Source organism: Anomaloglossus baeobatrachus, chromosome 3 (assembly GCF_048569485.1).
Source record: "Anomaloglossus baeobatrachus isolate aAnoBae1 chromosome 3, aAnoBae1.hap1, whole genome shotgun sequence".
Classification (NCBI taxonomy): domain Eukaryota; kingdom Metazoa; phylum Chordata; class Amphibia; order Anura; family Aromobatidae; genus Anomaloglossus; species Anomaloglossus baeobatrachus.
The window spans coordinates 11,215,660-11,230,228 of NC_134355.1; the positions used below are offsets into that span (position 1 = coordinate 11,215,660).

The 14,569-nt window shown below is 56.9% G+C and overlaps 1 protein-coding gene across 1 annotated transcript in view; it reads left to right on the forward strand.

Annotated features, from left to right (window-relative positions):
• Positions 1–14,569, forward strand: part of DNAH8 (dynein axonemal heavy chain 8) — a 593,387-nt gene that overhangs the window by 552,724 nt on the left and 26,094 nt on the right. Inside the window, exons 82-83 of the mRNA XM_075338922.1 lie at positions 12,268–12,420; positions 12,802–12,957. Coding sequence (XP_075195037.1) covers positions 12,268–12,420; positions 12,802–12,957 — 309 coding nt within the window. The remainder of the gene's footprint in view (positions 1–12,267; positions 12,421–12,801; positions 12,958–14,569) is intronic.

The window sequence follows — 14,569 nt, forward strand, 5'->3', positions numbered from 1 at the left end:
ATTTGGGTCTATATTTTAGCATCCAAATCGCTGCGTTCATAAAAGCAACGTGCGCATGTCTCATGTACAATCTACATAGATTACGCAGGACACATGCATTTACGCTGCAGTGCAATACTCAGTGTAAATGCATGCTATTACGCAACGTGCGCATGAGCCCTAAGAGTTCTGGCTCCTACAGACACTTAGACGCTCCTAATCACCTAGTTACCTGCATTGGAGACAGCTGTCTTACATTGTCACCTGTATAAAGACTCCTGTCCACAGACTCCATTAATCAGTAAGACTGTAACCTCTACAACATGGGCACCCAGAGAGCTTTCTAAGGATGTCGGGGACGAGACTATAGACCTACACAAGGCTGGAATGGGCTGCAAACTATAATTAAGACACCGGGTGAGAAGGAGACAACTGTTGGTGCAATAGAAAAAAAATGGAAGAAATACAAAATGAGTGTCAATAGACATCGATCTGGCGCTCCATGCAAAATCTCACCTCGTGGGGGTCTCCATGATCATGAGGAAGGTGAGAGAATAGCCTAAAACTACACGGGGGGAACTTGTTACTGATCTCAAGGCAGCTGGGACCACTGTCACCAAGAAAACCATTGGTAATACGTTATGCCGTAATGGCTTAATATCCTGCAGTGCCCGCAAAGTCCCACTGCTCAAGAAGGTCCATGTGCAGCCGGCCCGTCTGAAGAGGCCCATGTGCAGCTGGCCTGTCTGAAGAAGACCCATGTGCAGCTGGCCTGTCTGAAGAAGGCCGATGTGCAGCCGGCCCCTCTGAAAAAGGTCCATGTGCAGCCGGCCCGTCTGAAGAGGCCCATGTGCAGCTGGCCTGTCTGAAGAAGGCCGATGTGCAGCCGGCCCCTCTGAAAAAGGCCCATGTGCAGCCGGCCCGTCTGAAGAAGGCCCATGTGCAGCTGGCCTGTCTGAAGAAGGCCGATGTGCAGCAGGCTCGTCTGAAGAAGGCCCATGTGCAGCCGGCCCGTCTGAAGAAGTCCCATGTGCAGCAGGCTCGTCTGAAGAAGGCCCATGTGCAGCCGGCCTGTCTGAAGAAGGCCCATGTGCAGCCGGCCCGTCTGAAGAAGGCCGATGTGCAGCCGGCCCATCTGAAGAAGGCCCATGTGCAGCTGGCCTGTCTGAAGAAGGCCGATGTGCAGCAGGCTCGTCTGAAGAAGGCCCATGTGCAGCCGGCCAGCCTGAAGAAGACCCATGTGCAGTCGGCCCGTCTGAAAAAGTCCCATGTGCAGCCGGCCCATCTGAAGAAGGCCCATGTGCAGCCGGCCCGTCTGAAGAAGACCCATGTGCAGCCGGTCTGTCTGAAGAAGGCCCATGTGCAGCCGGCCCGTCTGAAGAAGTCCCATGTGCAGCCGGCCCATCTGAAGAAGGCCCATGTGCAGCCGGCCCATCTGAAGAAGGCCTATGTGCAGCCGGCCCATCTGAAGAAGTCCCATGTGCAGCCGGCCCATCTGAAGAAGGCCCATGTGCAGCTGGCCTGTCTGAAGAAGGCCGATGTGCAGCAGGCTCGTCTGAAGAAGGCCCATGTGCAGCCGGCCAGCCTGAAGAAGACCCATGTGCAGTCGGCCCGTCTGAAGAAGTCCCATGTGCAGCCGGCCCATCTGAAGAAGGTCCATGTGCAGCCGGCCCGTCTGAAGAAGACCCATGTGCAGCCGGCCTGTCTGAAGAAGGCCCATGTGCAGTCGGCCCGTCTGAAGAAGTCCCATGTGCAGCCGGCCCATCTGAAGAAGGCCCATGTGCAGCCGGCCCATCTGAAGAAGGTCCATGTGCAGCCGGCCCGTCTGAAGAAGACCCATGTGCAGCCGGCCTGTCTGAAGAAGGCCCATGTGCAGTCGGCCCGTCTGAAGAAGTCCCATGTGCAGCTGGCCCGTCTGAAGAAGTCCCATGTGCAGCCGGCCCGTCTGAAGAAGACCCATGTGCAGCCGGCCTGTCTGAAGAAGGCCCATGTGCAGTCGGCCCGTCTGAAGAAGTCCCATGTGCAGCCGGCCCGTCTGAAGAAGGCCCATGTGCAGCCGGCCCGTCTGAAGAAGACCCATGTGCAGCCGGCCAGTCTGAAGAAGGCCCATGTGCAGCCGGCCCGTCTGAAGAAGTCCCATGTGCAGCCGGCCCATCTGAAGAAGGCCCATGTGCAGCCGGCCCATCTGAAGAAGGCCTATGTGCAGCCGGCCCATCTGAAGAAGTCCCATGTGCAGCCGGCCCATCTGAAGAAGGCCCATGTGCAGCGGGCCCATCTGAAGAAGTCCCATGTGCAGCCGGCCCATCTGAAGAAGGCCCATGTGCAGCTGGCCTGTCTGAAGAAGGCCGATGTGCAGCAGGCTCGTCTGAAGAAGCCCATGTGCAGCCGGCCAGCCTGAAGAAGACCCATGTGCAGTCGGCCCGTCTGAAGAAGTCCCATGTGCAGCCGGCCCATCTGAAGAAGGCCCATGTGCAGCCGGCCCGTCTGAAGAAGACCCATGTGCAGCCGGCCTGTCTGAAGAAGGCCCATGTGCAGCCGGCCCGTCTGAAGAAGTCCCATGTGCAGCCGGCCCATCTGAAGAAGGCCCATGTGCAGCCGGCCCATCTGAAGAAGGCCTATGTGCAGCCGGCCCATCTGAAGAAGTCCCATGTGCAGCCGGCCCATCTGAAGAAGGCCCATGTGCAGCTGGCCTGTCTGAAGAAGGCCGATGTGCAGCAGGCTCGTCTGAAGAAGGCCCATGTGCAGCCGGCCAGCCTGAAGAAGACCCATGTGCAGTCGGCCCGTCTGAAGAAGTCCCATGTGCAGCCGGCCCATCTGAAGAAGGTCCATGTGCAGCCGGCCCGTCTGAAGAAGACCCATGTGCAGCCGGCCTGTCTGAAGAAGGCCCATGTGCAGTCGGCCCGTCTGAAGAAGTCCCATGTGCAGCCGGCCCATCTGAAGAAGGCCCATGTGCAGCCGGCCCATCTGAAGAAGGTCCATGTGCAGCCGGCCCGTCTGAAGAAGACCCATGTGCAGCCGGCCTGTCTGAAGAAGGCCCATGTGCAGTCGGCCCGTCTGAAGAAGTCCCATGTGCAGCCGGCCCGTCTGAAGAAGTCCCATGTGCAGCCGGCCCGTCTGAAGAAGACCCATGTGCAGCCGGCCTGTCTGAAGAAGGCCCATGTGCAGTCGGCCCGTCTGAAGAAGTCCCATGTGCAGCCGGCCCGTCTGAAGAAGGCCCATGTGCAGCCGGCCCGTCTGAAGAAGACCCATGTGCAGCCGGCCTGTCTGAAGAAGGCCCATGTGCAGCCGGCCCGTCTGAAGAAGTCCCATGTGCAGCCGGCCCATCTGAAGAAGGCCCATGTGCAGCCGGCCCATCTGAAGAAGGCCTATGTGCAGCCGGCCCATCTGAAGAAGTCCCATGTGCAGCCGGCCCATCTGAAGAAGGCCCATGTGCAGCGGGCCCATCTGAAGAAGTCCCATGTGCAGCCGGCCCATCTGAAGAAGGCCCATGTGCAGCCGGCCCATCTAAAGAAGGCCTACGTGCAGCCGGCCCATCTGAAGAAGTCCCATGTGCAGCCGGCCCATCTGAAGAAGGCCCATGTGCAGCTGGCCTGTCTGAAGAAGGCCGATGTGCAGCAGGCTCGTCTGAAGAAGGCCCATGTGCAGCCGGCCAGCCTGAAGAAGACCCATGTGCAGTCGGCCCGTCTGAAGAAGTCCCATGTGCAGCCGGCCCATCTGAAGAAGGTCCATGTGCAGCCGGCCTGTCTGAAGAAGACCCATGTGCAGCCGACCTGTCTGAAGAAGGCCCATGTGCAGTTGGCCCGTCTGAAGAAGTCCCATGTGCAGCCGGCCCATCTGAAGAAGGCCCATGTGCAGCCGGCCCATCTGAAGAAGGCCTATGTGCAGCCGGCCCGTCTGAAGAGGCCCATGTGCAGCCGGCCCATCTGAAGAAGGCCCATGTGCAGCTGGCCTGTCTGAAGAAGGCCGATGTGCAGCAGGCTCGTCTGAAGAAGGCCCATGTGCAGCCGGCCAGCCTGAAGAAGACCCATGTGCAGTCGGCCCGTCTGAAGAAGTCCCATGTGCAGCCGGTCCATCTGAAGAAGGCCCATGTGCAGCCGGCCCGTCTGAAGAAGACCCATGTGCAGCCGGCCTGTCTGAAGAAGGCCCATGTGCAGCCGGCCCGTCTGAAGAAGTCCCATGTGCAGCCGGCCCATCTGAAGAAGGCCCATGTGCAGCCGGCCCATCTGAAGAAGGCCTATGTGCAGCCGGCCCATCTGAAGAAGTCCCATGTGCAGCCGGCCCATCTGAAGAAGGCCCATGTGCAGCTGGCCTGTCTGAAGAAGGCCGATGTGCAGCAGGCTCGTCTGAAGAAGGCCCATGTGCAGCCGGCCCGTCTGAAGAGGCCCATGTGCAGCTGGCCTGTCTGAAGAAGGCCGATGTGCAGCCGGCCCCTCTGAAAAAGGCCCATGTGCAGCTGGCCTGTCTGAAGAAGGCCGATGTGCAGCAGACTCGTCTGAAGAAGGCCCATGTGCAGCCGGCCAGCCTGAAGAAGACCCATGTGCAGTCGGCCCGTCTGAAGAAGTCCCATGTGCAGCCGGCCCATCTGAAGAAGGTCCATGTGCAGCCGGCCCGTCTGAAGAAGACCCATGTGCAGCCGGCCTGTCTGAAGAAGGCCCATGTGCAGTCGGCCCGTCTGAAGAAGTCCCATGTGCAGCCGGCCCATCTGAAGAAGGCCCATGTGCAGCCGGCCCATCTGAAGAAGGTCCATGTGCAGCCGGCCCGTCTGAAGAAGACCCATGTGCAGCCGGCCTGTCTGAAGAAGGCCCATGTGCAGTCGGCCCGTCTGAAGAAGTCCCATGTGCAGCCGGCCCGTCTGAAGAAGTCCCATGTGCAGCCGGCCCGTCTGAAGAAGACCCATGTGCAGCCGGCCTGTCTGAAGAAGGCCTATGTGCAGTCGGCCCGTCTGAAGAAGTCCCATGTGCAGCCGGCCCGTCTGAAGAAGGCCCATGTGCAGCCGGCCCGTCTGAAGAAGACCCATGTGCAGCCGGCCTGTCTGAAGAAGGCCCATGTGCAGCCGGCCCGTCTGAAGAAGTCCCATGTGCAGCCGGCCCATCTGAAGAAGGCCCATGTGCAGCCGGCCCATCTGAAGAAGGCCTATGTGCAGCCGGCCCATCTGAAGAAGTCCCATGTGCAGCCGGCCCATCTGAAGAAGGCCCATGTGCAGCGGGCCCATCTGAAGAAGTCCCATGTGCAGCCGGCCCATCTGAAGAAGGCCCATGTGCAGCCGGCCCATCTAAAGAAGGCCTACGTGCAGCCGGCCCATCTGAAGAAGTCCCATGTGCAGCCGGCCCATCTGAAGAAGGCCCATGTGCAGCTGGCCTGTCTGAAGAAGGCCGATGTGCAGCAGGCTCGTCTGAAGAAGGCCCATGTGCAGCCGGCCAGCCTGAAGAAGACCCATGTGCAGTCGGCCCGTCTGAAGAAGTCCCATGTGCAGCCGGCCCATCTGAAGAAGGTCCATGTGCAGCCGGCCTGTCTGAAGAAGACCCATGTGCAGCCGACCTGTCTGAAGAAGGCCCATGTGCAGTTGGCCCGTCTGAAGAAGTCCCATGTGCAGCCGGCCCATCTGAAGAAGGCCCATGTGCAGCCGGCCCATCTGAAGAAGGCCTATGTGCAGCCGGCCCGTCTGAAGAGGCCCATGTGCAGCTGGCCTGTCTGAAGAAGGCCGATGTGCAGCCGGCCCCTCTGAAAAAGGCCCATGTGCAGCTGGCCTGTCTGAAGAAGGCCGATGTGCAGCAGACTCGTCTGAAGAAGGCCCATGTGCAGCCGGCCAGCCTGAAGAAGACCCATGTGCAGTCGGCCCGTCTGAAGAAGTCCCATGTGCAGCCGGCCCATCTGAAGAAGGTCCATGTGCAGCCGGCCCGTCTGAAGAAGACCCATGTGCAGCCGGCCTGTCTGAAGAAGGCCCATGTGCAGTCGGCCCGTCTGAAGAAGTCCCATGTGCAGCCGGCCCATCTGAAGAAGTCCCATGTGCAGCCGGCCCATCTGAAGAAGGCCCATGTGCAGCCGGCCCATCTAAAGAAGGCCTACGTGCAGCCGGCCCATCTGAAGAAGTCCCATGTGCAGCCGGCCCATCTGAAGAAGGCCCATGTGCAGCTGGCCTGTCTGAAGAAGGCCGATGTGCAGCAGGCTCGTCTGAAGAAGGCCCATGTGCAGTCGGCCCGTCTGAAGAAGTCCCATGTGCAGCCGGCCCGTCTGAAGAAGGCCCATGTGCAGCCGGCCCGTCTGAAGAAGACCCATGTGCAGCCGGCCTGTCTGAAGAAGGCCCATGTGCAGCCGGCCCGTCTGAAGAAGTCCCATGTGCAGCCGGCCCATCTGAAGAAGGCCCATGTGCAGCCGGCCCATCTGAAGAAGGCCTATGTGCAGCCGGCCCATCTGAAGAAGTCCCATGTGCAGCCGGCCCATCTGAAGAAGGCCCATGTGCAGCGGGCCCATCTGAAGAAGTCCCATGTGCAGCCGGCCCATCTGAAGAAGGCCCATGTGCAGCCGGCCCATCTAAAGAAGGCCTACGTGCAGCCGGCCCATCTGAAGAAGTCCCATGTGCAGCCGGCCCATCTGAAGAAGGCCCATGTGCAGCTGGCCTGTCTGAAGAAGGCCGATGTGCAGCAGGCTCGTCTGAAGAAGGCCCATGTGCAGCCGGCCAGCCTGAAGAAGACCCATGTGCAGTCGGCCCGTCTGAAGAAGTCCCATGTGCAGCCGGCCCATCTGAAGAAGGTCCATGTGCAGCCGGCCTGTCTGAAGAAGACCCATGTGCAGCCGACCTGTCTGAAGAAGGCCCATGTGCAGTTGGCCCGTCTGAAGAAGTCCCATGTGCAGCCGGCCCATCTGAAGAAGGCCCATGTGCAGCCGGCCCATCTGAAGAAGGCCTATGTGCAGCCGGCCCGTCTGAAGAGGCCCATGTGCAGCCGGCCCATCTGAAGAAGGCCCATGTGCAGCTGGCCTGTCTGAAGAAGGCCGATGTGCAGCAGGCTCGTCTGAAGAAGGCCCATGTGCAGCCGGCCAGCCTGAAGAAGACCCATGTGCAGTCGGCCCGTCTGAAGAAGTCCCATGTGCAGCCGGTCCATCTGAAGAAGGCCCATGTGCAGCCGGCCCGTCTGAAGAAGACCCATGTGCAGCCGGCCTGTCTGAAGAAGGCCCATGTGCAGCCGGCCCGTCTGAAGAAGTCCCATGTGCAGCCGGCCCATCTGAAGAAGGCCCATGTGCAGCCGGCCCATCTGAAGAAGGCCTATGTGCAGCCGGCCCATCTGAAGAAGTCCCATGTGCAGCCGGCCCATCTGAAGAAGGCCCATGTGCAGCTGGCCTGTCTGAAGAAGGCCGATGTGCAGCAGGCTCGTCTGAAGAAGGCCCATGTGCAGCCGGCCCGTCTGAAGAGGCCCATGTGCAGCTGGCCTGTCTGAAGAAGGCCGATGTGCAGCCGGCCCCTCTGAAAAAGGCCCATGTGCAGCTGGCCTGTCTGAAGAAGGCCGATGTGCAGCAGACTCGTCTGAAGAAGGCCCATGTGCAGCCGGCCAGCCTGAAGAAGACCCATGTGCAGTCGGCCCGTCTGAAGAAGTCCCATGTGCAGCCGGCCCATCTGAAGAAGGTCCATGTGCAGCCGGCCCGTCTGAAGAAGACCCATGTGCAGCCGGCCTGTCTGAAGAAGGCCCATGTGCAGTCGGCCCGTCTGAAGAAGTCCCATGTGCAGCCGGCCCATCTGAAGAAGGCCCATGTGCAGCCGGCCCATCTGAAGAAGGTCCATGTGCAGCCGGCCCGTCTGAAGAAGACCCATGTGCAGCCGGCCTGTCTGAAGAAGGCCCATGTGCAGTCGGCCCGTCTGAAGAAGTCCCATGTGCAGCCGGCCCGTCTGAAGAAGTCCCATGTGCAGCCGGCCCGTCTGAAGAAGACCCATGTGCAGCCGGCCTGTCTGAAGAAGGCCTATGTGCAGTCGGCCCGTCTGAAGAAGTCCCATGTGCAGCCGGCCCGTCTGAAGAAGGCCCATGTGCAGCCGGCCCGTCTGAAGAAGACCCATGTGCAGCCGGCCTGTCTGAAGAAGGCCCATGTGCAGCCGGCCCGTCTGAAGAAGTCCCATGTGCAGCCGGCCCATCTGAAGAAGGCCCATGTGCAGCCGGCCCATCTGAAGAAGGCCTATGTGCAGCCGGCCCATCTGAAGAAGTCCCATGTGCAGCCGGCCCATCTGAAGAAGGCCCATGTGCAGCGGGCCCATCTGAAGAAGTCCCATGTGCAGCCGGCCCATCTGAAGAAGGCCCATGTGCAGCCGGCCCATCTAAAGAAGGCCTACGTGCAGCCGGCCCATCTGAAGAAGTCCCATGTGCAGCCGGCCCATCTGAAGAAGGCCCATGTGCAGCTGGCCTGTCTGAAGAAGGCCGATGTGCAGCAGGCTCGTCTGAAGAAGGCCCATGTGCAGCCGGCCAGCCTGAAGAAGACCCATGTGCAGTCGGCCCGTCTGAAGAAGTCCCATGTGCAGCCGGCCCATCTGAAGAAGGTCCATGTGCAGCCGGCCTGTCTGAAGAAGACCCATGTGCAGCCGACCTGTCTGAAGAAGGCCCATGTGCAGTTGGCCCGTCTGAAGAAGTCCCATGTGCAGCCGGCCCATCTGAAGAAGGCCCATGTGCAGCCGGCCCATCTGAAGAAGGCCTATGTGCAGCCGGCCCGTCTGAAGAGGCCCATGTGCAGCTGGCCTGTCTGAAGAAGGCCGATGTGCAGCCGGCCCCTCTGAAAAAGGCCCATGTGCAGCTGGCCTGTCTGAAGAAGGCCGATGTGCAGCAGACTCGTCTGAAGAAGGCCCATGTGCAGCCGGCCAGCCTGAAGAAGACCCATGTGCAGTCGGCCCGTCTGAAGAAGTCCCATGTGCAGCCGGCCCATCTGAAGAAGGTCCATGTGCAGCCGGCCCGTCTGAAGAAGACCCATGTGCAGCCGGCCTGTCTGAAGAAGGCCCATGTGCAGTCGGCCCGTCTGAAGAAGTCCCATGTGCAGCCGGCCCATCTGAAGAAGTCCCATGTGCAGCCGGCCCATCTGAAGAAGGCCCATGTGCAGCCGGCCCATCTAAAGAAGGCCTACGTGCAGCCGGCCCATCTGAAGAAGTCCCATGTGCAGCCGGCCCATCTGAAGAAGGCCCATGTGCAGCTGGCCTGTCTGAAGAAGGCCGATGTGCAGCAGGCTCGTCTGAAGAAGGCCCATGTGCAGCCGGCCAGCCTGAAGAAGACCCATGTGCAGTCGGCCCGTCTGAAGAAGTCCCATGTGCAGCCGGCCCATCTGAAGAAGGTCCATGTGCAGCCGGCCTGTCTGAAGAAGACCCATGTGCAGCCGACCTGTCTGAAGAAGGCCCATGTGCAGTTGGCCCGTCTGAAGAAGTCCCATGTGCAGCCGGCCCATCTGAAGAAGGCCCATGTGCAGCCGGCCCATCTGAAGAAGGCCTATGTGCAGCCGGCCCGTCTGAAGAGGCCCATGTGCAGCTGGCCTGTTTGAAGAAGGCCGATGTGCAGCCGGCCCCTCTGAAAAAGGCCCATGTGCAGCTGGCCTGTCTGAAGAAGGCCGATGTGCAGCAGACTCGTCTGAAGAAGGCCCATGTGCAGCCGGCCAGCCTGAAGAAGACCCATGTGCAGTCGGCCCGTCTGAAGAAGTCCCATGTGCAGCCGGCCCATCTGAAGAAGGTCCATGTGCAGCCGGCCCGTCTGAAGAAGACCCATGTGCAGCCGGCCTGTCTGAAGAAGGCCCATGTGCAGTCGGCCCGTCTGAAGAAGTCCCATGTGCAGCCGGCCCATCTGAAGAAGGCCCATGTGCAGCCGGCCCATCTGAAGAAGGTCCATGTGCAGCCGGCCCGTCTGAAGAAGACCCATGTGCAGCCGGCCTGTCTGAAGAAGGCCCATGTGCAGTCGGCCCGTCTGAAGAAGTCCCATGTGCAGCCGGCCCGTCTGAAGAAGTCCCATGTGCAGCCGGCCCGTCTGAAGAAGACCCATGTGCAGCCGGCCTGTCTGAAGAAGGCCTATGTGCAGTCGGCCCGTCTGAAGAAGTCCCATGTGCAGCCGGCCCGTCTGAAGAAGGCCCATGTGCAGCCGGCCCGTCTGAAGAAGACCCATGTGCAGCCGGCCTGTCTGAAGAAGGCCCATGTGCAGCCGGCCCGTCTGAAGAAGTCCCATGTGCAGCCGGCCCATCTGAAGAAGGCCCATGTGCAGCCGGCCCATCTGAAGAAGGCCTATGTGCAGCCGGCCCATCTGAAGAAGTCCCATGTGCAGCCGGCCCATCTGAAGAAGGCCCATGTGCAGCGGGCCCATCTGAAGAAGTCCCATGTGCAGCCGGCCCATCTGAAGAAGGCCCATGTGCAGCCGGCCCATCTAAAGAAGGCCTACGTGCAGCCGGCCCATCTGAAGAAGTCCCATGTGCAGCCGGCCCATCTGAAGAAGGCCCATGTGCAGCTGGCCTGTCTGAAGAAGGCCGATGTGCAGCAGGCTCGTCTGAAGAAGGCCCATGTGCAGCCGGCCAGCCTGAAGAAGACCCATGTGCAGTCGGCCCGTCTGAAGAAGTCCCATGTGCAGCCGACCCATCTGAAGAAGGTCCATGTGCAGCCGGCCTGTCTGAAGAAGACCCATGTGCAGCCGACCTGTCTGAAGAAGGCCCATGTGCAGTTGGCCCGTCTGAAGAAGTCCCATGTGCAGCCGGCCCATCTGTAGAAGGCCCATGTGCAGCCGGCCCATCTGAAGAAGGCCTATGTGCAGCCGGCCCGTCTGAAGAGGCCCATGTGCAGCCGGCCCATCTGAAGAAGGCCCATGTGCAGCTGGCCTGTCTGAAGAAGGCCGATGTGCAGCAGGCTCGTCTGAAGAAGGCCCATGTGCAGCCGGCCAGCCTGAAGAAGACCCATGTGCAGTCGGCCCGTCTGAAGAAGTCCCATGTGCAGCCGGCCCATCTGAAGAAGGCCCATGTGCAGCCGGCCCGTCTGAAGAAGACCCATGTGCAGCCGGCCTGTCTGAAGAAGGCCCATGTGCAGCCGGCCCGTCTGAAGAAGTCCCATGTGCAGCCGGCCCATCTGAAGAAGGCCCATGTGCAGCCGGCCCATCTGAAGAAGGCCTATGTGCAGCCGGCCCATCTGAAGAAGTCCCATGTGCAGCCGGCCCATCTGAAGAAGGCCCATGTGCAGCTGGCCTGTCTGAAGAAGGCCGATGTGCAGCAGGCTCGTCTGAAGAAGGCCCATGTGCAGCCGGCCAGCCTGAAGAAGACCCATGTGCAGTCGGCCCGTCTGAAGAAGTCCCATGTGCAGCCGGCCCATCTGAAGAAGGCCCATGTGCAGCCGGCCCGTCTGAAGAAGACCCATGTGCAGCCGGCCTGTCTGAAGAAGGCCCATGTGCAGTCGGCCCGTCTGAAGAAGTCCCATGTGCAGCCGGCCCATCTGAAGAAGGCCCATGTGCAGCCGGCCCATCTGAAGAAGGCCTATGTGCAGCCGGCCCGTCTGAAGAGGCCCATGTGCAGCTGGCCTGTCTGAAGAAGACCCATGTGCAGCCGGCCCGTCTGAAGAAGGCCCATGTGCAGCCGGCCCGTCTGAAGAAGGCCCATGTGCAGCCGGCCCATCTGAAGAATGGCCATATGCAGTGATAGGGAAAAGGTGCTGGGGTCAGATGAGACAGAAATAGAGTTCTTTGGCATTAACTCAACTCGCCATGTTTAGAGGAAGAGAAATGTTGCTTATGACCAAAGAACACCGTCCCTACTGTCAAGCATGGAGGGGGAAGCAATATGTTTTGGGGACTTTTCTCTGCTAAGGGCACAGGACTACTTCACTGCATCAAGTTACCAAGCGACAGCCTCAAAATCTTAATGATTTAGAGATGATCTGCAAAGAGGAGAGGAGCAAAATCCTCCTGACAAGTGCGCAAACCTCATCATCAACTAGAAACACGTCTGACTGCTGGGCTGCCAACAAGGGAACGGCCACCAAGTATTAAGTCTTGTTTGCCAGAGGGATCAAATACTTATTTCTCTCTGCAAAATGCAAATACATTTATATAATTTATACAATGTGATTTTCTGGATTTTATTTTGGATATTCTATCTCTCCCTGTTAAAATTTAACCGACCCTTAACATTAGAGACTGTTCATGTCTTTGTCAGGGGGCAAACTTACACAATCAGCAAGGGATCAATTACTTATTTCCTTCACTGTAGCCTCGTACCAGGTTTGGAGATGTCAGCCAGCTCATAGACCTCCACCTAATTCATATCGAAGTTAAAATAAAAAATATTTCCTTTTTACCTGTGACACAGGGAGGATGGGTCCTGCTCCAAAACTGCCACCTGGACCTGGACTTTATGGATGAATTGCTGGAAACCGTAGAAAGTGCGGCAGACGTTCACGAGACGTTCAGGGTGTGGATGACGACTGAGCCGCACAGACAGTTCCCTATAAGCCTACTACAGGTACACATCACAGACTGTCCCCACCTAGCACCCCCCCATAGTACCCCCTAAATGTGAGCAGATGGAAAATACAGACGTCTGTCCTTCTCTCTGTGTTGGATTTTCCCATTATCAGATGGATGGGGCTGAGATGTGGCTGCAGCTGGTCTCTCTCCATGTCACTGTGAGGAGATAACACATCTGACTACCCAGCCTTTGTTTATGGTCTGTTACCATGGAGACACTTTGGTGACACATTGCGCGCTTACAAGCTTTGTAATCTGAATCACATGCGAAGTTGTTTTGTTTGTTTTTTTGTTGTTTTTGTTTATGCCTCGGAGCTAAAATGAAAATTTGGATGCCAAAGTGATACAGTAACAATGTGACTTTCTCTCTTTCCAGACATGTATAAAATTCACCAACGATCCTCCCCGAGGCATGCGTGCCGGCCTGACGAGGACGTATAGAGGGATGACACAGAGTCTACTGGAGGACAGCAGGCACCCCATGTGGAAGCCTTTGCTGTACACGCTGGCATTTCTACACTCGGCCGTGCAGGTGATAGTATAACACTGACCACAGATGTCCATGTACAGATGGTCTGTCTATAACCTCCCGACATTGCAGGGGCCGAATTATTGCCTTGTATTTAACGGAGCACGATAGTTCTGCCATCAGTAGTGACATGGGTGCACCAGGACGGAGGAGGGGGCAAATATTCCCTGCACAGATATACACATATACAGCAGCATACATAAAACTGCATGTAATGTCTAATAATGCAGCACCAGACCCCTTATCCTCCATACACACCAGGTATAACCTTCTACGTGCCCGGCCATTCCTGAGCCAAAACTACAAAAGGTCAGGACTGGAAACTGATCACATTATTATACGATTCCAAGATAATAAGTAAAACACCAATAGTTAGAGGATGAAATCCATACCACACAAAGCCACTAATAAATAAGATATTAAATATGAAAATCAATAAATATAATCTCAAAGTGTGGGGATATAGGATCAATAGGACCATTCGGGATTAAGTATACCATACCAAAAGAAGAAGAAACCGAACTAAAAGGTAACTGAAAATTATATCTTTATTAATAAATGATTAAAAATTACACACATAATAAAAAACACAGCTATTGACCTGGAAAAGGGGCGTCAAAAAACCTGCATGGTATATATGGATCATATGCAAAATAGTACAATATATATATATCTATCTATATTGAGGACAATGGGGTTAGTGTAGAGGATTCAATGAATGAATAAATAAATAAATTAATGGAAAAACACACACACAAATAGTGTCAAGTGCTAAAGTAAAAATCGGCTGATGATTCAGCTGATAATAATAACCAGCAAGGTGACCATCATGGTGAAAATCCACAAAACACTAAACCAAAAGCCTCAAAAAAGCAGGTAAGATTCAGAGAGGAGACGGCTCAAGACAGTGTCAACCAATAGGAGAGAACATATTGAAAAAGTGTCAGAATCGGCACAGAACAACACTGAATAGTGATATAATGATATATTAATATATTCACCTAATAGGTAACAGAGCACGGCCTCCTCCAGGTAACGCGACGACTACCCGGACGCGTGCACATTTCGTTGCGTCTTCCTCAGGGGGTGGCTGAGGTTTTTCCATTTATTTATTTATTTATTCATTCATTGATTTCAAGATAATAAGTGTGTGATTGGTAGCAGTCCCACCACTTAGACCCCCACAGATCATGTGAACGGCGTCCTGTGTCCCCCATGTGAATGAAGTCAATCAGTCAGTGGGACGGTGACGGCCGAGGTCAGGGCTCCACTGTTTCTTCAGTTCTGGACGGTTATAACCTCCTTTTCTGATCTTTTTTTTACTTAATTAAATAATGAGGAAACTATTAGCAGTTTTTTAAGCAAAAACACATCAAAACCATCCGGCATCTTTGCAGCTTTCACACTGACATGTATTGTAAAGCACAGAGCGATTTCAGAGCGTAAAACGCCTGAAGAATAGACCGATGACCTCTTTGATCGGTGACCTCTTTGACCGGTGACCTCTTTGACCGATGACCTCTTTGACCGGTGACCTCTTTGACCGGTGACCTCTTTTAACATCTTGTCATTTTTAGAAACCTGAAGCAATTAAAAGACGTTGATAATCCTGATG